This window comes from Daphnia carinata, chromosome 3 (genome assembly GCF_022539665.2).
Source record: "Daphnia carinata strain CSIRO-1 chromosome 3, CSIRO_AGI_Dcar_HiC_V3, whole genome shotgun sequence".
Lineage (NCBI taxonomy): Eukaryota > Metazoa > Arthropoda > Branchiopoda > Diplostraca > Daphniidae > Daphnia > Daphnia carinata.
Genome location: NC_081333.1, coordinates 8,454,772 through 8,476,952, shown reverse-complemented (window position 1 = coordinate 8,476,952; position 22,181 = coordinate 8,454,772). Strand labels below are relative to the sequence as shown.

Genomic DNA, 22,181 nt, shown 5'->3' with positions numbered 1-22,181 from the left:
AACCAATGCAGTTTGCTATGATTAAAATATGAGACACACCTTGTATTCTGCGGTAGACAAACGAATACTGCAGCATCAACTGGAACCCAGTTGTATTCAGTGTCTACTTTATTATTCCTCTCGCGTTTCCAAAAGTACGGTGGTGTTATTCTTCTCCTCTCATTATTTACGTTTGATCATAGCGAATGACGGTAGTACGGCGCCGCCGCGGGATCAAACGACGCTCTTCTATGCTAAAGGCTTTTGGAATCCCTACCACGCACGCACGTATCGGCCATGTCGCTCTTCTTTCTTCGTCTTCCCCTTTTTCTCCCCTTTCTTCTGTTTCTTCTCCTTCCTTTCCTTCGGGGGTGGGAGCACGACATCCTCCACCGTGTTATGGAGTGGTCCAAGGATCGAGGCAGAGGTGCACCAGTCTTCGGGAGACCTCTGTAGGACGTGCACCATCACCGTCGCGTTCCCGTGATCTCATTCAACTCTCTTCATTAATCAATTTTGTTTTCCTTTTTTTTTTTTTTCTTTTGCAAAGTCACCTTTTGAGGTGTATGCCATTTCCACCCACACCATAAAGCTTCTTTTCGCAGACGCTATCGCATTTATATCAAACCTCGTGTCGTTAAAAAATTCAATTCGTTCGTCCTTGCTAAGTCCTCTTATTCACTTCTCCGAACTGGACAGTTTCTTTTCTTTTTCGGGACTTGTGCAAGTTTTGAGTGTTTACCGTTTAGTGGAGACATTTCAGCGTGTACGTGAATGCGTTTCAGTTTAGCGAAGGCTGTTTCTAACGGCGAAACCCAATAAAAAATTGCCGCAAGAGACGTTCGAGTGTTAATTAATAAGTGTCTCGATTCCAGTTACAACCACTGCCACATAAAAGAATCCTGAACGAATGGGCATTGGAAGGTTCTATAGACTATTACAAGCTATTCAATCTTATCCAAATGATCCCACTTCGTAATATTATTAAAAATTAAAACTTACAAGGACAACGTTAAACTTTGTGGCGATGAATTCAATCAAATATTCCATCAATCATTACCGGGCGTCGATTATGGCTGCGGCTGTTTCTGACTCTTCAACTTCCTGATTCCCAGTGGGCAATGCAAACAGGCTAATCTCCTTCGTTAAGAACAACAGAGTTAGGGCCCAAGTTGCAGAAGATGAAGCGGCAACGGCCAGATGTCATCGGAATTGACATTGTCTTGGTCATTTTAATGTCTACGATGCGACTGGACGTTTTCGGAGTTCGAAGCGAATTGACTTCGGCCAACCAATCAAATTCTATTCCCCTTTTACAGACCCCAATTAACTACACACGAATACATGGAATTTCTGCCAACGTGCAGACAGAAATGAGTGAGACGGACTATGCGAGTTATTCGTCTGAATCGGTGGAAGATGTGAAAGTCAGCGCCACCGATCATCCAGCAGGAAGTGTCAATGAGGTCTGGGCTAAAATCCGGCATTTGCACCAGAAAGTACGACACAAGGAGACGGATCAGCAAGAAATCGATGGCCATCAAACTAGTCAGACGCAAGAGTGGGATTACGTCGAGGATGCCACCAAACCAGCATCCGGCGTTGATGAGGAGAAGAAGGCCAACGTGTCTGTTCAAATGAAAAAAGAAACCACTGCCGTCAATTCCAATCCGAGCAGCGGTAAAATCAAATCCGGTAGAACGAAAGCCAACGCCACCGGTAACGCAAAACCGTTCCGTATCCTCGCATCCGGGACGAGAAAGTCCAAGTTACAAGCCGTTTCCAGCGGATCTCCAACGAATAATTTGGTGTCGCCGATGGTGGGGAAAGAGAACAGCTCAGATGTCTACACCACCAAAACCCAGCCGCAGACAGAACAGATCGACAATAAAGATCCGGTAGCCAAAGGGAATAATAAAAACTATCGTCAAACAATAGGACCAAATCCGCCAATGCCAATAGCACCGCGTTCGTTCCTCACCTTGGCCAATTTAGCGGAGACGCCGACGGGTGCGCCCAAATTGGAAAATAAGATCGCGGCTATGAAAGTACTGAATGATGGACACCACAGAATGTCGGACGCTGAAGGCGAATCAGCTGACGAAGCGTACGACAGCAGCGATGCAGAAGCGTCGGATACAAGCTCGCTGGACGATCCGAACACCTACGATCCGGTCATCAAACCTGACCTGGATATTATGACAAAATTCCTTCGCATCGTTGAGTCTCAATCTTTGCTGGGCGATAACTGCACAGCTGGAACAGACGATACCTTGGGTGAAGGAGTAGTGGATCGCTACGCACAGGATCGTTTCCGCTTGGAAGCTGAAGTGGCCGTCAATCGAGCTAATTGGCTAACGCGGCTCTGGAAGTACGCTGAAAAGGAGGTCCTCGATTCAGAATACCTCTTACACGTCAATCTCTACTCCATCATCGAGATGGACGAAGACATTTTCGCTGCGGGCAACTGCTATGACAAGTATAGGCTTTATTCCTTCGGCCATTACACATTTGAATTGAGGCGATGCGCAGCTTTCTAATTGTTCCCTCTTCTCCTGTTTTGGGCGTCTTTCATGTTGCATAGGGACCAGTACAAGGACTACGTTCTCTTCTGTCCTTTTGCCTATCGAATGTTGGAGGGCCCCATTTTGGCCAAGGATCTGGCTGTAGAGTACAAATACTTGGCCAACACTTCCGAGTGGTTCTACATTGCTCGCAAGAATGCAGAGCGAGTCATCCGCAACATGACGTCACTGACCAAAGGTAAGAACAAGCCCTGTCTTCTTCTTTTCCACCATCCCTTAACAAGGCCTTGCGAACCACTTGGCAGCGGCCAGTGCCTCTTTTCTCTGTCGACGGATCATTTTCTTATGGGTTGCAAACGAATCCTTGTACCGGCTATACACTTTTACCTCTTCAACACCCTTGTTATACAGCCAGTTGTGTCCTTTGACTTTATGATTCTCCCCGAAATCTTGGCGTCAGTCAATTCACGAACAAGAGCATCATGCGAAACTCTCCATCAAAAGTCAACAAGACACTGCCAGACGTCTCTTTGTTGTGCGTTTAGTTTGCCAATATGAGAATCTACTTGACAGTATCTTTGATGACAGCTGTTTATCGAGCGCATTATATTGATACGTTCTTTTTCCTTTTTTTTTTTGATTTTTTGTTCGTCTTTTTCACTTTGCAATTTGAACTTGGGACCCATCAGTTTCCTTCCAGTTGCCTTGATCTGTTATTTGCTACACATGCAGCCAATGCTGAGCTACACAATTATTGCCAGCGTTTCCGGCCAGTTGATGTGGAATTTACAGTAACAGTTTCCGTCCCGCCGTCTGCGTTCAGTCCTTCAATGTTCAGTTCACGGTAAATGCAGACGTGCAACGAGATAACAAGGAAGAACGAAAAACATTGCATTGCTAAATAAACATCTCCGTCTGAACTGATTCGATCTTTCGTCAAACCAAAATGTACCCAACCATATGCCGAGTGCCGAGTTGAATTCAATATGGTTTCCTTCTCTCTTATTGAAAGTGTTGCAACGGGTTCGAAACAAACAGATTCCCACACGCGCTATTCAACTTGATTGAATAGTAGAATATTGAGATTTCGGAGATAAATTGTAGACGAAAAATCATTTACAAACAATTCCGTTCTTGGAACAAAGAAGAGTGATGTTTTTGCCTGCATGCGTACGTGCTTGCATCGATTTATGATGCTGTTCATTAAGAGGGACACAACGGCCAGAGAAAACTATATAGATGACGAATGACTGGGATTGGCGGACGGGTCCATGATCTTTGTTTCCGACGTCCAAAAGATCTAGGAGGTCCGCTCCATTTTCCGGTCGTAGTCGTCCGGCAAAGACGATTAATAGGAAAAGCGCGTACCGACACGTCCAGCGAGCAGACGTTGCGTCGTCCAAATGAAGACGGACATTAGCTGACAGATATCATAGTCTATAGTAGTGGACAGTGTGTGTGGTAAAATGCCGTTGCTAACGGGAATCATTAGTCGTATGTCATCCGAGGGGGTGGATCTTACTGACTGTCCCTCAATGTCCGTTCCTATGGCACTATAATCGAGTTTTGACGCGGTACTGGGCAATTCGATGTTCGGACGAGGGAGAAGCCAGTTTAGGAGAGTATAGTCGCAAAGCCAATCATGTTACAAGAAGGGAGACGTGAGAGAATTTCGGAATCGGTTTGGCATGCAGGAGATCCTCTTCTTCGATGGCTCTCTCTTTGATTACGAACAAAAAATAAGGGAACGATGGCAGTAGGGCAGAACGAAGATTGGAAAAAAAAAAACAAAAAGATAATGTTCTTGTCGCAGTTTAAGGGGGTGATGATTTTCTCTTTTGTTTTTTTGAAGTCAGCCAGTCGGTCGGAAAAAAAGGAAACCAAAAGACAGATGAGACTTGAGCGAATTATTTAACTCTGGTTCGTTGGTTTTCGCTCATCATTTCTCTATAATGACGAGTGAGGTAGTTGATGAAGGGATTGAAAAGCTTCTTCCCGACGGGGTCTTCTTCATTGAATCGCGGAAACCGCGCAGCATACGCTATTTTTCAAAGAAGTTGATATGACGAAACTTGAACGTCTCTACCGAAGTCAAAGGGACAGAGAGAAAGATAAGAAGTAAATAGAAGGAAAATGTTTCTTTAAACAAAAAAAAAAGAATAAGAAGAAATGCAGCTGGGGAATATAAGAACAGTCGGTGTCTTTCAAGGTGCTGGATGAAAGCAAGCGGAAGGGAGCTGTCTGCGGGATGCATCAAATCAAGTCGAGTGCGTGGAGACTGAACGCAGTGGGACGGCCCTACAAATTGTCACGACGGCATAGGACGGATTTATGTGGTCTCTAGGTCTCTTTAGTTACCATTCATTGTCACCAGCCTTCTGTCTTTTCTTTGGTACCCTATACACAGGGCATAAGCAAAAACCATATGCATAATTTTTCTTCTTTTTTTTTTCTGCATAACCCTCGGCAGCCTTTTGAGTCGCTAATGAACTTTGTCTTATCGTAAATATCTGTCGCTTGAAGGTTCGTGCACAGAAAATTCGTTACGACAGAAAGAGGGATTTTTTTTTGTGTGTGTAAAATAAGATGAAATAACGAAGACAACACATAGGTGGAATTACAGAGAATAATTATATGGTGCGCTGTAATTTCAATCATTAAGGAATCCTTGACTTGTAATTTTTGAAGTTTTATACTTTAAGCGAAATGAGCGTAATAGTTTGAGGGAGCCAAAGTTTTCGTTATAAGAAAAGACGCTGCATTGTCCTCCTTTCGTGCATGCCTATAATTGCCTAATTATCGGGCCGGGCAAAGGAGAATCAATTATTATTTAGTCAAATTACACTCAATGCGGAGAGTAATTTCAATCATTAGATTCCATGAAATCCATTACTTTCCAATCACGGCAGTCACTACGGTACCGTTTTTTTTTGGGGGGGGGGGGGGGAGAAACTTTGTGTATACGAAGGTAGGACGTGAGAAATGCAACGGACGACGAGGTTGGTCCGGTCTAACTTATAGGGTGCCAATCGATCCCGCAGTAATGACGCGCTAACGAGGAAATACGTATCCCGCTGTGTACGCACCCATTTTGGCAACCGGGATTGAATTGCTTTCGACACGAAGGTGTTCACTAGTGGTCGCATTCAAAACTTTTTCTTTTTGTGTACAAAAAACGAAACGAAATTGAATCAAAATCAACGACCGGTGAAAATGTCGTGTGAATAAAACACTTGAGAAAAGCTACAAAAACATAACTCGTAAAATAAGGTCAGTGACGTAAACTTTCCTATACATTCAATGGCCCTACTTTTGGCTGAACAATGAAGAAAATCAATAAACAAATGTAGGGGAAGTTGTTTAAATATTTGTTCTTTTCTTTGGGGTCAATGCATTCGATGGCGATTAAAGAGAAAGCTACGACTTGCCACTTTGCTTCTGAAAGGAAATGACTATAGCTTACACAAAGAATAGGTCTGATGTGCGGCTAGCTGAACAAGATGGCGAAAAAAAAAACGGAAGGGTTTGTAGAAAAAGGCGGAAATAGAAAAGAAACAAGAGAGCGTGCTTGGGAACAAAAACGAAATCTCGCGATTCCCTTGCTGGCGATTCACGAAAGAGAAGGGGGAAAAAAAATGAAAAGAAATAGTGGTTGGTTTCCTTATATACACCCGTATATAATACATTGCATGTATGTATATATACTTGAGTGGAAAACGAAAGAGTCCCGAAAACGTGATCACAACAAAAGGAGGGCTCGATGACGACGAGCGTGCCTGTTCTGTTTCTTCCTGTTTTTCATCCGCGCTCCTCGATCCTTCCGCCCTTTCGTGTTTGTGCGTGTGTTGGCGAATATTTGGAACCTGTCCCGATATATTCTGATAAGAACAACAGCGTCATGCTAGTCTCCCGTGTGTGCTATATAGCCGGGGCTAACTTTTCAATTCGATACAGCCCGCCAAAAACAAGAAAAATAGGACATCCAACCGAGTCGAGTGGAACCTTGCAGGCTAGTGGATTTCTCAAGCTCATCCAACTGAGAGCCTCTTCATCTCTTTTTTTTACTAGCTTACGGTGTGCACCTTCTCATCCTTTTTTTTTTTATCTCTCTAGTCAAACTCTAAAAGGATGTCTTCTACACATGTGAGGGCTGTGTCTGTATTTCTTTTCCACCTGACTTGATAACACGAAGGAATTAAGGGGATCAAAAAGCGAAAGTTGAAGAAGATGTCGATATTGTTCTCTTGCAAAATTGAACACAGAAAATCGTGAAAATTCAGTTTGACGTACATTTGATTCACGTCAATTTTTCTTCTGTGGTGAACGAACGTCACTATACAGACATGAGCAACACAATCTTTTCATTTCAAGGCGTCATATAGTTGTCATGTCTTCAAGACTACAAAGCAAAACGCTGTATGCAAAGGTAAAATGAAGGAAACGTTGCGCAGCAGCCAAAGAAGATTCGGTAATCAACTCACGTTCCACATTTTATCTCAATCCCGAGAACCTATTATGTGTATTCCCATTTTTTTTTCTTTTCCCTGTTACTCCCACATGGAGTGTCAGGTTCTTTTAGGCAAGTCCATGCGACGCCGTTCTGCGAAATCGACTTTCGCTTTCTCGATTATTATTAGCTATGCTCGACAATGGAAACGTTCCTTTTTTTTGCGAATGTGTTGATATGAGTATAGCGTTTACTTTTTGTAAATACGTCGTCATCAATGAAACAGTGTTCATGGTCTTTTCATGCAACATGGTTTTGCTATCTACGCGCTTCAAAAGTTTTCCGTTTTCGTAATAGAGATGACGGTTGGAGCGGTCACGTACTTTTCACGTTCGATCTTTACTTCAAATACTAAAGTAGTACTTACCTTATTTTCTAATATTCAGTGGTAGGCTCCGTTCATGGTTCCTGCAGTCCAACTTTTGCTGCTAAACTTTTTTCTTTTGTATTTCGCTCCATTTGAGAATTATTCTGTCAACGAGTAAAAAAGAAATAAGTTCAGGTGTTGAATACTATCTACTGTACAGATTTAAAAGAAATTGGCTCTAATAATTCACTTTAGCATTTCATTTTTCTTAGAAAGCGAAGGGTTTCAAGATGGTAAACCACGCGAGTTTAGCCCACTTTTTCTACAAAAATTGGGAATAAAAAGGGTACGGTGAATAAGACTTTGAAAGTTAGGCCGTAGAAATGCCTGCTCAGGGCCTGTTTACGGTTACATAACTCTAGAATGGGATTGAATCAATCCCTTTTAAACCATCAAAGTCCTCATCTGCTTCTCTGCACTTGATTTGAATAGCCTCTGTTTAGCAAACTGATTAGTTGATCAACGATAGCAAGGCGGGAACGCGTGAAGAAGAGCGGAGACAATGCGGAAGACTAGATAGGAGGAAGGAAATCAAATCCCCAAGATAAAGAAAGGCATTTGGGTATAACGAGCTCTAGACCTTGATGAGGATGGAGCGTTAAGAAAGTGGACATTAGGAAAGATCAGATGATCCAGCAAACAAAGCGATCAAGAATCCATGCTGACAGTGTGCGTGCATGTAGATGGGCCGAAGGGACATTACGTAGTATATTGGAAAAGTCAGATGGCTGGATAAGAGAAAGAGTGGGAACAGTACTACGCAGCCAGAATTCCCGTGAGTTAGTTCCATGATCACGGGTATACAGTCCGTGAGGCAAAAAAAAATTGTTTTGATAAAACACAGGGCGTGGTATTGGCTCGCCCAATGGATTTCGGGTTCACAAAACACGCACATCGACCTACATACACATTACGGTCGATGCCACTCTATTGAAAATTCTCCACGGACGAAGCAAAGTCTTTCAAGCCATTTTTCTTTACACCGTCTAAAACCAACCGATCACCTTTTCTATTATGTCGGTACTATTGATGCCTATAATAAAGTCAAGAGAAAAGCAAAGTTGAAAATAGAAAATAAAAGGGATGCATCAACGAAGTAAAAACAGAAAATGGCTGCGTATTCAATAACGAGAAATAAAGCATTGCGAAAGCTGCATATCCAAACATGTGAAACGAATACATTAAATGCCTGTCGACAGAATGTCGAGTACTGAAATTGATATTAATATCGAAAGAGAATATGTGCTGTAAGATAGCTGAAATGGAGGGGGAAATCGCATGTACTAAGGGATTTAACAGGGAGCAAATAAAGAGCAAAAGACTCGTCTTATTCTCAATTCCTGCTGAGCATTATAGCAACTTACTTTTGTATGTATGCAAGTAGAAGCACTTCACCAATTCCTGTATATACTACCACTGCATAAAACATATGGGTTGTGCAACGTACTTAAATGGAAATTTTTCTTTTTCCCAATTCCACGTCTAGCGTGACTCATATGGTAAAGGTTGTACTGTCGTGTGTTTGTTGCCTTTTTGCGTTATGTTAACGTTTGCTGTTATGTCCTCGTTTCCCTTGTCGATTTTGTTTTATACATTCCTTTCGTTTGATGATAAAGAAAAGGGGGGGATCGCCTGCTGTTCCGAATCGCTTGTAGCGCTCTTTCGCATCCGGATGCGCACTTAGGACATCGTTAGAAGTCACGAAAAGAAATTTTTGCTTCAAACAATAGACGTACACAATAAAAATAGGTTCTTGATAAAAGGAACTATAAAAAATGGGAACAAACGAAAATAAATTGCACATTGACGTAAGAGGCTTGTTCCATAAACAAACAATGCTCTACAACAGGCTAGCGTGTAATACACTGTGTATGGAGTGTTTACCTTACTGGAAAAATAAGAATATGCAAAATCAATTTCGGCCTTCTTCGGTGGCATAAACGTGAATCGTTTCACGACAGCATTTGGGAAAGAAGCGCATAAAACAGTTGAGGCGTGAAGACGGGGGACCCAGGACGCGATCTGCATTGCGCCTGGATTTAACCACTATGTATACGACGCTAAATTTGTTTCACTATATGGACGCTCAATAAAATACGGATCACCAATGCAAACAGGTTCATAGTTCATTACTTTTTATGGAAAATATTCGAATGTCCCCTGTGACCCATCGAAGAGTTAGTTGAATGTAAAAGAAAAACACCCAGAGAAAATGGAAAACAGAAAATACTCGAAACGAATGAATAATAAAGCAGGAAGTATAAGTGATATGAAAAAGCGTAGGAGGGACAAAAGCTGCTCAAGAGAATTTGAAAATTCAAATTCATCTGCGCTATAAAATGAAAACCAACTGGATGCGCATAGGAAATGCGTGAAAGACGGAGTCTTTGACAACGTAACATCTAGCCCACCATAAACCAATAGGTCCCACTTCTACGTCCTACACATCTACATCATTACATACTGCACTCGCCCTGTCTCATTTCGAAGAGTGACGGTAGGAAGAATGAAATGACGCAAAATAGGGAAAAGTAACAAACGACTGAGACGTTCCTGATGCAATTTCCTTTTGTTTCTAGATCCTCTCTCGTTTTTCTTCTGTGTTTCCTTTCAGCATTTCTATTCTCTTTCGTTATTTCGTATTACCTCGATCCGTCAAGCGATTCTGTATCTGGTTCGGCTAGACACAGTCAACTAAACAGTTCAAGGAAGTGGCACTAGCACGAAACAATCGCTCTCCTTCATTGTTATCGATCGTCCAGGGAACCATAGACCGTACCAGGCTACACTATCCAGGGAACAAAAAAAACCAGTTGCATCCACCGCCTCTCCGTTCAATGTCGATCGGAATGATTTCCAGTAGCTCTCTCTATATACAGGGCGAAACGAGCGAGATTATTAGCTACGGATTTTTCAGTATCTTGGACCGTGGGTGGTTCTTTTCTTTGGGAACTTCTGGACACGATCGAAAAGCCCATCTATCCACATCAAACCTTCTATTTCATTTTTTTCTTTTTACTTTTTATTATATAGCACTGGTTGGCTTTTTCCAGCACGTCTATTTTCAGCACAATTGCGACATTTCTCTTTTTCCTTTTTATGGAGCGACGACTACGAGCTGAGATTCCATTAACAGTGACACGGCAGAGTTATTCGCTAGGATGAAAGGAAAGACACCGAGAGATGGATAATCGAATAAAACAAAACATAATTACAATAAATGGGGCAGGTTGGGGTGTAATCGACTCGGATTTTTTACGGCTACGGCACACAATCGATATCGAAGGGTCGTAACTTCATCACACGTATCTGCGGCATTTGGCTGGAAATTCAGCTTGGGAAGCTATCGACGCTCAGCGTGAAACTCTTTGTCACCTCTCGATGCGAACCTTTTGACGTCAAGAAAACTGTTGAGCGCGTTATACCGAGATTTTGTTTACCCGAGCAACAATAAAAATAAAAGCGAAGTGTGTGGAGGCCGGAATTGGATTGGGCCACACGATCCCATTGGTCGTGCATGACGACGGGAGTCCGTAGAGATGAATCCAGAATGGTCAACCACAGTAAACACACAGTGTCACACTTTCATGCTCAGTTCGCTGGAACTACGTTAGACTTTGTCGCATTGCCAGAAGCACTTAACATTTGGCTAGCGAGTCCTCTGACATGATTTGAATTGAACAATTACTGGCATAAAATTCGTCAGCCATTGCACCCGTTTGTTCGTTTTCTCTGGAAAAACATTTACATTTGAATCGAAATGGTTCACCATTTGAAATCCTAGCTAGAAGAATAATTTCTTTCAGTAAGATGGGCAAAATTCTTCTTTTCCCCCGACTTCCGTTCGTAGAAGATTTGGAACGGACGATCCGTCGCAACGGCCTGAGCTTCCAAGTTTTGATTCCGAGCAACGCTAAGAATACTTTGATCACGTCTCTTAGCATTTAAATCTTTTTTCTTGAACTCAGTTGAAGGGGAAACGACTTCTCGCACAAATCCAGTCGTTATCCGTTCGCTTCATCTGATTGGTCCGTTTCTCCAAAACATCTGCTATTCCATATTTTTAATAGCAGTGGTCTAACTCCTCTGCCTACATTCGCTCTTTTTCGAGAAAATCAAAGAAGGGTTTCTCGGTACGTGAAAATCCTGTTTACATGGATTTCATTCCATCTGTCTTTATTCATTACGTCTAATTCGACAACTCACGTTTCGCGGGCAACAAACTGAAACAACCTTTTACTTTCTTTTTTCCTCCCCTTTGTCCGTCCCACACAGCCATATTTCTTAGTACACCATAAAAAAATAAAGCTCTGGACAAGTAAAACCTAATGGATTCCAGAGATAATGGATACAGAGAAATAACAACAGCGACACTGGAATCGAAATGGCGGCCATTATTTTTTCTCCCGATCGGTAACACCTATTGACATTATTTCGTGAACCATTGACAGCGTGTGGACGAATGGAAACTATCGCTCTTCATCGCTGCGTAACGATCCCCTCCATTATTTAACGTCACTTTTTTTTTCTCTTTTGTTATTACCCTAAAACCTTTTCTCGCTCCAGATGGCTCTTGATGTTCATATGACTGTACGATTCCTCCTGAATCTTCTTTAGCTCTTCCCTTTATTGCTTTACACTTTCCTTTCAGTTTGGTTGTTCGAATGGAAGCGGGCGCACGAAAGGAGTTTACCTCTTTCCCCTCTTCTGATATGTTTGCCAAAGTTTCTCCCCCCCATCTTCTTTTTTTTTCGATCGATACGAAAAATATAAAACAGATGTATAGGCTTGTCCCCTAGACAACAAAAAAATGGCTGGAGCAGGCGGAGGAGACGTTAGGAAAGACGTCGTGAAACTCAAAAAGAGCGACACGGGTGTTGATCATTCGGGGAACCCAACACAACAAAGTGGTTCTTCAAAAATTGGCTAGGAGGGAGCTACATAATGCCATCGACATATTATGCGAAGAAAATGCGCTAGCCTCTTGAAGTGCCTTTGGATTTTAAAAAGAACGAAAAATTAGAGTGCACAAGTTAGACGCCTCTTTGTGTTATGGACTGTTTTTTCAGTGTACCCAGATGGTCCATGACCGTAAGGCAAACGATGACAAAACTAGACTTCCTTTTTAAACATTTTGATCCTCCTTCGCCTGCAACATTTTCACGATAATACAAAACAGAGGGGTACTAGTAAAACACTCGAAACCACAACAAACATCTGGCGTGTACCAGCACTCTTTTTGAAAAGGGATTTCTTGGCCGTCCCTACACGTATGGGCGGAAAATTCAATTACCGACAATAGCCCGAATTGAAGACATCCTTACGCAGATGTCGGCATTGCAAGGCTGCACACACTGTGTGTTTGTATTATATTACGGATTGTATACCTTTCGCCGTGCTCGTGACACGATGAGTTTGATGAAATCCTCATTCCATCCGTCATTCCGCTGGAAACGAATCTCTTTTTTTTTGTATAGAGAGAGAGAGAGGGAGAGAGAGAGAGAGAGAGAAAAAAGGGCAAAGGCAGAAGAAAAGAAAAGTTACAATTGAAATGGATAAAATGGCGGATAATAATGGTCTCCTCTTTCCGGTCGTGTTTATGAGGAGCGTGTGGAAGAATATAAAGAATGAGACCCTCGTCTACCCTCCTTTCACAAAGAAGCGTGGATTACCGGTTGCGTCATGGATGGATTCGTATACGAACTGCTCTGGAGATGTGCCTAACCCCATAAAAATGGAGGCAAACAATAACCCTGGCTCTGAGCCATCCGTGAATTCAAGACGTCCATCGGCTGGACTCCGGGGACATTTCAAGAAAAAAATGCTGTCAGAGTCTCGCGCGTATGGAATCGGGTTACTTTTCAAAAAACTGCGTAAGCTGAAACGCAAAAGAAACCAACTTGCCATTGGCTCACGGCCATTCGATTACAGATGCATCTCCATGTCGCAGATCCTACCACGAATCGTGGCGTGACACGCGCGCATACTTAACAGTAAGACTCGCACTTGTACCTCAGACGTGATAACCAACGAATTGGAAAGAAAAAAAATTTGAAGAAACAGAATGACGATGCGCCTTTTTGCGAAATGGATTCATCAGATTCTCTTAGTGAAATTGGAAGAAAAATGGTTTTTGTTCTAGTCAAGCAAACATCAGCCGATGATGGAAACGGAGGCAACAGGCCTATCTAACAGCATCTATTTCTTTATTACTTTTTGTCTTTTCTTTCCACCCCTTATTATTTGCATGGAAGATAGCAAAAGTCGTCTGCGTATGACGTCATTTAAGGATAGCGATGTTTACAAAGGACGAACATTCAGTCAATGACATACTGTTCAAAGTGGAACATTTGTTGAGATGGAAGATACACAAGACAGAGTGGGTGAGAAAAGCGTATCTCTAGCAGCTCGTTTGTTTCCCAAAGAAATAATGGGGGAGGAGGAGTTTTAGCTACGAGTCCCCATATAAACTAGCGCGTTTATGCGCATTGTGCACACAGACACACACGACAAGTTTGAATACACTTTCGGTCTCTTATACGAGCTCATGGAAAAAAACCGTTTGATGGTTGGCATTTTTTTTTCTTGTTGAGAAACATCCCCGTCAAATCAGTTAGACATTCTCTCTTTCTTTTATACGCCCTCTGTGTGAGGATGAAGTCTTTTTCGTTTCAGCTTCTTTGCCTTTGGCAAAGTTAGATTGAGCCAAGTAATCAGATGGGTTGCGTCTGTATTCGACACTGTGTGACGCCCACTAGTTCCCTAACCCATTGTCCCGAAACAAAAAATCCCGCGAGTTGTGTTGGGGGGAGATCCAATCTGTCACCCTCCTGCTATGTCAGCTGCGTGGGAATCTCGGGAAAATCATTTGTCTCGCATAAATAAAAAAACAAAACAATCTGAATGGCTAATCAACAGAATTTTTTTTTTCTAAGGGCATCGAATCTTTTTAAATTCTTGATCGTTTTCAAAGGAATTAAGCGCTTGCGTGGACAATAACAAAATGGTAATGGCAGCGCATCGTCAAATCTGATTTATTTTAATGACTCATCTGAAAGCTTTCAACTGCTGACATTGTCAAATGAATGAAAATATTTTTTGATTTTGTCAATATTTTAGCTGAAGATTTTGTTGGGTTTTATTCTCTTCAGTAAACTGGAGGAAAAAGGAATGCACGGCGACGGACGATAAGGAAGCCAACCCGCAAAACCGGATGTCAAAGCACATTCCCAGCGTAATGAAATGCCAATCGAAGACGAGCAAAGGAAATGGCAGGTCACGACGTCTAATCACTGTGATTATAAAAAATGGGTCTGATTGGTCGATTGGGTCGTTTTGGCGGAAAAACATTTAAAGATGGCCCATCCGTCCGTTGTAGGAATGCGAATAACGGACACACACTTCCCCCTATAGTCTCGTGCCCGTTCATTAAGTACAAATGAAAATCTTCAAGTAGAAAAAGCAAATAGTTGGGTTGGATTAGTTACACGTGCTACGATGAAATTTTGCAGCTAACGATAAACCCTAAAGCGTTAGCATGTGTTATCCAGAATCAGGTCGGATCACCGATCGTTTCCTGACCTGAAACACACACTTTGATTAAACATTGTAAATTGTTTGCTATTCCTTTTTCTGGTGCAATTTCGATCCCGATCGATGGAGGATTGCAGCTCAGCGTATTATGATTCTGATTTTCCAGCTTAACTATTCAATGAATGGAGCAATGCCAGCCAACTACGAGTTAAAAAAAAAAAAGAAAGAGGGAAATAATGAACGAAAATGGCAAAGTTTTGTTTTCGGCAGAAGAACAAACTGCCAAAAGAAAAACTTCTTGAGCTAAATGTCAACTTCTAACCTGCCATCCAAAATGACGCCGCCCTTTGCTACGTCTAAACCCTCTGCTGCTTAAACGAAACGAAGACAGGCTTGTTTAGTTTGCTACTAGCCTGCCAAAACATCCAAAACTCTTTTTCTTCTTTCATATTGCGTTTCTGCGTTGCAGTATAATCTCTGTTTTGGAACGCACAATAAAATTCAAATGGTATTTTACATGCCAGCTTTCGTCATAGAGAATTATCTACACAATGCTGGGCATTGAAGGCCAATCTGGTAAGAAAAGAGACGAGCAACGCATGAAGGGCAGTTGTGTCGGCTGCGAGATATGAACCATCATGGGAGAAACATTCGACGAGCGAGACGGATGAAATATAGAAAACCAAGTGCTGCAACATATTACCAACACTTCTTTTGACAGGCTTCGGTGAAGCGGATAAGTATAGATCCGCTCTCGTATACAGCCGACAGCTTCAATAGTAGAAAATTTGATTGGAACCTGCCACCATAGACATCGGGTTATTGAATCAAGAAAAGAAAAGTTAAATCTATTTTTTTTTGTCTGCCATTCTGTCGGTTGCCCATCTTCGCGCTACTTCCGTTTGAATTTTTAATGCTCGGCCAGCTAACTGGAGTTCACAGTTTCCCCTTTACTAGCTCATTAGGTAACGTCCTTATCATGTTCCGTGTCATTGCCCTTGCATTGTGTTACCACTTCCCGTTGGGGTTTTTGACTTAAGTTCTAGACACACGAAAAATTATTGCAACCCATTTAAGCTCGTAGACGCACACATGCGTAAAGTTTTGAAAACGAATTTTCAGGCTATCAAGAAAAGTACGATGAAGGAAAAGGCCTGTTTTTCAATGGACGTTTGAAAAAGAATAGTCGACGGCAAGAATGTACGTTAATGTACATCTGAAGTCAAAAAGAGTTGGGGCTTGGCGAGAAGACATCAAAATGAGGTTGGCACTATAAAAAGGGGAACGTGAGGGACGATGTGATGTGTGTCAAGTCGATAGAGAACGGCGTCCGTCTCGCCGGTTGCCACAGGAACCCCTTCCCGCCCCTTTGATGAAAAAAATCATCAATCAGTGCTTTTCACACAGTTCCAGCGGAAAACATATACCCCATTGATTTAGCTTGATTGCGTCTACCTCATTGGAGAGGCGAGTGAATACATTTGCACCCCGCCGGCCAGCAAAAGAAATCAAAGAAATCGAAAAAGACAAGGTAATGTTCTGCTTTTATCCTAGACTTTGTTTTTCTAATACAACTAATCTCGACAGATTGCTAGTAACCGGCTTAAATCTATTTCCGCATTAAAGAGAAATGCACAGGAATACGAATTGCAGAATCACAATACCTTGTTTAAGGTGATTGATGTGAAGATAGTCACAATTACGAAGAACCACCAGTCAAACTTTGTCCTTCACCTCGTCGTAGACTGTCTCGTTCACAACTGAGCGATTCCAGGTGAAACGTGTCTAGAATTCAGCCTTCGGGTACCCCCTGAACCTTTAGTTACAATACACCCGAAGCTAAAGTATGCCACAGTTGCATTAATGACACAAAATCCTAAATGAATTTTAAAATATCTTTCTGTGTTTTTACGGATCAATTAGTTTCAGTCGTTCAACTTTTAAAATTCCAGATATGGAGTGTGAACAAGTATTAAACAAGAAAAACAAAATGTGTTGGGATTTCTGAATCGATGACGAACCATAAAATATTTTTTGAGAAAAAAGATGCCTGCAATTTTGGTTACCCCAACTCTCGCCGTTAATGGTGGAAAGACAATTACAGAAGGAAAACGTGGGGAAGAGTATAAAAATGTAGGTGACACCCGAAGGCCATAGATTGTGACAAAAGCCCTCCCCAACTTATGGTGTCACTGTACAAAATCTCTATCCCATTACGAGGTAGCCATTGAATCGTCATTAAGTTTCTCACACCGTACTCCCATAAATAACTCTATATGGTAGTAGTTGTGCAACTAGGGTAACATCTTAACCTTCAAACTTTTCTAAGGAGAACACGTTTCGAAAGAGATTTTTTTTCTTTTGCTATTTTGATTTTGTTTTTCACGTTTGAAAGACGATATCATCAATGGGCAACGTCTTTTCTTTTGCGTGCTGGAACTCAGCCAATCTAATGTATCTCTTTTTGCTTCGACAAGAATGGACGGTGATAGGTCCAGCAGCTTTTTTATTTCTGTCGTTTTCTTCTTTTTTTGGCACCAAAAGAGTTTCGAGGTGTATAGATGACTTGCTCTTTTCTATTTCAGGGAGAGTCACTATTGAAGGGGATGAAATGACCATTGATTTCGTAAACCAACTCGAGAAACCTTAAGAATATCTGTAAGCTTGTTCGAATGTTCTATTCAATTGAAATTCGGCGGGCACATTTATTTGTACAGGACTATTATTTTCATACGTGTAACGCTGTATCCAAGGCGGATGTATGCTACCGGAATACAATCGCATTAATTGAATGGAAGGATGGCGTGGCCTTCAAAACCGGAATTTACACGGCACTCTCATCCGTTCGTTTTGACTTTCAATGCGGTTGAGTATCATTCATGAATAGATAAACTATAAAGACTTCACTTTTTATGATATTCGGTTTAAATTTTACGAGCCGTCCCAGCCGTCCTCATATACATTCAGTATGATATTGAACTTGGCCATGAAGTCGACGCCGTACACGTAAAAACGAAAACCAAATCAATTTTCCGAGAATTCAATAAACCTACGATTGGCTTATTGCACTCTTGCATTTTACATACCCAACCTTTCCATACATAACGTACCTAGTACTAGCGATTTGCTCATAAATTCATAAAGGGCGAGAATTTATTGCTCGATACTGCTATATGATGTAAATTCCGATTGATAAAGTCTGACGTGACTTGAATCAACTTACAGTTTCTCGCTGATGTTGTCCCAAATGTCATTCATAGTCAGTTCATAAGTTCCAGCGTGGCTAACATTCCAAATTGGAAATACAATACGGTGCACCCGCTTTTGGAATTGTCATCATCTACTCTTTTGTTCAAACAATAATAGCAAAATAATAAAGAAAACTGGAACATGACGTTTCTTTCACCACAATATCACTGTACGTTGAATCAAACCGAAATTTATTTACATATACTAGTTTGAACATCTACAACATGGAGAACCATCCATTCAGCTCGATTTTCGGAACATTCGCCATATCTATTTGTCTTGTCTTATCCTAACGCCCGTCTGGTTCATTTCTACTTCGATGTTGAACGTACATTGTAAATCATTGTGACATCAGAGAAGCTGATAGAATATCTCAACACAAAATCTCGACTGGGATTTGTGAACAGTCAAACGAGAGATGGTAGCGATAATAGAAAGTGAATTCAACAAAGCTGAGATAATTACGTAATATGTTGGTGGGTTCACTGATCAAATGACAGAATGCTTTAATGTAGAGACAAGCGTTACGTGCTCATCTGTTCCATCAGTCATTAATCACGCATTAACACGTTCGTGCGGTAGAGCAATGTGGCAGGAGGAATAAACGCATTACATACCATAAGAATAAAGAAATACATCCGTTACACATTCTTCCGGCCAGACGATTTGATTTTTGTATCAATTTTGCATTTCTTGAAAAATAAATCTTTAAAGAATAGTTATTTTTACAGTGTTCCAATGAACTTTTATAATTAAGGAAAGGAGACGTTGAAAAGAACGTCGACTAATGAAGCAATATAGGCAACGTTTGTTTGCATGTTTAAACGGGATAATGAGAATTGTTAGATTCACATATGAAAATAAGAAACGTCTCGCAAACTAGAATATATAACATGCGAAATGAAATCTCGCCAGACATTTTCTACCGTCATCGCGAAGCTTCCAGTAAACTTTTGGTGCGGAATCTAATTAGAAACTTGTAAAAGTTACACTTGGACAGGAAAAACGTAACATATTTAAGTTCAAGCTAAAACCTAAAATCCTGCAATTCTAGAAAATACCGTTTAGAAAGATATGCACAAATAGTATTCATCTTCAAGGTTGTCTGAAATCCAGAAGGATGCGAAGAAAGATGGGAAAAAACAATAAGAGAAGCAAAGGGTCCGGAACTCTCGTAAAAATTCAAGTTCGGAACATGCACGTCAAAGCTACATCCTTGCTTCACTGTTTGTTAATGGTAACCTAAGGCCATACTTCCGCAAAAAGACAAAAAGAAATTCAAAACCCTTCCATATGTTAGTCCTTTGACATCAAACTCTAGGCAAAGATAAACAAGAACGATATAACAATCGTTGTGTAAACCTTGGCAATAACGGCCATCAAATATACCTTCATTATAGGTCTGTTGTTTGTTGGGTTGTCATGCTTGGAAAATCATATATAGTGAACGAGATCAAAAGGGAATGGTTTTTTTTTTTTTTTTTTGGTTCACTGGTTTACCAAGCAGCCATAACCTATATCAAAAAGCGTGTTCTACTACCCAACAAAGCCAAAGTTAAACTCAATTATCTGCAAACAATCCCTTGACAAAACGGCGTTGGCGAGGGAAAACCTGCAGAGTGAAGGTAACGCTCTATACAACTGGAACTGATCTACATGTTGTTATAGTTTTGCGCTAGAAAATATAAACCTTGGTCCATCGCTTTTGCGTGTATAGGTGCTATAGGGCAGATCGATCGATTAACACCGAGGTCTACTTCGTCCCTACATCCTTGCTACGGTTGGACAGGCGAAGTTGTGTTTGACCAAACATATATGGTGCAGTCTCTTTCATATAAGCGACCGCCTTCGGACAAGACAAATTATGTAATGCAGAGTGCATGTTGCTACGGTGTGCGCCCGTCATAACCTCTAATCCCCTCTGCTCTCCAAATGCTTTTAAGAAAGACTAATGATTGATGCTCTGCGAAGAATAACACATGGATACGGGGCGATATACTTTTGATGATAAAAGAAAGAAGAGGAACAAGTTTAGGGCGAGCTATGGAGTGTCGTCACGTGATGTAGTTCAGCAGCAATTTGATTTTGCTATAGTAGTTAGAGCCAATTGTCATTTTATGTGCGGCCAACAGAAATCTCTGGGCGTAAATTGATGGTCAAGGAGAGATAATTCAGCGTTGGTGTGTTATCAAAACCTAAGCTGTTACACACTGGATCGATCGCCTTTTATCGTCTATTATCACCAAATGTTTTTTTTTCCTTCTTTTAACGCTTGCCGCAGTAAAACGCAATGAGGAAGCCGGAAAATAATTTTCTAGCAATCGCTTCCTGACAGAAACGCTAGCTTATTTTGGGTGCAAAGTGTTTTTACCAGACCCCCCAATCAACAAGCGAGAATAGGCTTCAGTAAAGAAAAACAAACACGAAAGAAGAAGAGAGGAAAAATAAAGGCGAGGAACAAACAAGGAAAAAAAAGGGGAACCGGTCGATGAATTCAGTTGCATTACCGTAATGAACCCTCACATAACTACTCGCGAATAAAAAATCGAATCTCTTGACAGTGCAAAGCGCAGAAGAAGTTCAACTTTCTTTTGAAACTACCTTATATATATTCAGCCAACTCAACGTGTTTTCTTAAGGGAAAATCACCTGACTAGTTTATTCAATTACCTTAAACCGGAGAACATGTGCCCTTGCTGTCATACCGTATTTCTATCGACCACAGTTCAATCGCACGGAAGATGAAAATGGACGAAAGCCCAGTTCTTATAGCCACTGTCTATAAAATAACATGACTTCCCGATATCCCATAATCTAGTGTAAGCCACGGTGGCTTTGCATATCGAAGAAAAGTTTAAACAAACACCCAGTTGCCATAGTGCTTTAAAGTTGTACAAATTCCTGAGAAAAAAAGTACATTTTCAGCAAAGAAAAAAGCCGACCATTGTACAATGCTCTATTTTTTACTATAGAAAACATGTTGAAAGAGAATATTCGGTTTGTGACCCAACAATGTCAGGCGACTCGCGTGCTGTATCTATTACAAATGCAGGAGGCTTTCCACCGAAATCCACTTACCCACATGAATATTTACCGTGTCAGTTGATAGATAAATTTCAATAATTCAAAAACGTCAAGTATATTGAATACGGAATAACCAAGTGTCCGGCATCATATCTACGAAGCAAACCAGAATCGTGAAACTATTCCAAGACGTGAAACTCGAATACAGAAGGCTTTCGTGACAAACATATGCTACTGTAAACATGCACAAGTGTATAAACGATTGCCAGGTTCACCACGAGCTGTATGTGATTTTTGCAACTATCAAAAACGCACGTTCCTATTCTATTTTCTATGGAAAAAAAGAAAAGCAGTATCTTAAAGCCCATCAAAAGGTAAAAGAATATGTTAATCTGTTATTGATGCGAAGCGTGCAAGAGCTCTCCAGTTCGCTGCTCATAAACTACATGGCCAATATCGCTTGGTTCACTCAATGCTTTCAGTTGTTGAGTTGGCGGAAACAATGTATAACGACAACACAATGCAATTTGCGGAATTCTGGAACACAGACGCACAATGTGTTCGGTTCTGCAGTTAATCCAGTGAGATACGAATCAATGACTACGGCGGACATGAAACGTGGGCTACGATTTCTACTAACTAAACTTTTTCAATAGACATTCTGAATTGAGCTGACATTAAGCGCAAAAAAATATACATTTGCCCGTTATATTGTAAGGATGTATTTCTACGGCGAATAAAAAGAAAACTTGAGCTTTTGGGTAAAGAAAAAAAAATCATTCACTGGACAAAGCTCCGGTAAATCGGATAAGGAAAAAAGACGGACTTTCACGGTAGCGGTCAAGTACTGGAGAGAACGGTACGAGTGGCCATCCTTGACAATCTACTTCTTTCACTCACATATCGATCGATAACGAGTGAGAAAAAACAAACATTGGAAGCGATTGTTAGCAACAGGAATTTACGGCTGAGGATTCGAAAATTTTTCAAAGTGTTA

At 41.2% G+C, this 22,181-nt stretch overlaps 1 protein-coding gene across 1 annotated transcript in view; it reads left to right on the top strand.

Moving 5' to 3' along the window:
- The first annotated feature begins 367 nt into the window (after positions 1-367).
- Positions 368-22,181, top strand: part of LOC130685424 (probable G-protein coupled receptor 158) — a 36,735-nt gene continuing 14,921 nt past the window's right edge. The window contains exons 1-2 of the mRNA XM_057508723.2: positions 368-2,458; positions 2,564-2,742. Of these exons, the coding sequence (XP_057364706.1) occupies positions 1,161-2,458; positions 2,564-2,742 (1,477 nt within the window). The 5' untranslated portion in view covers positions 368-1,160. The remainder of the gene's footprint in view (positions 2,459-2,563; positions 2,743-22,181) is intronic.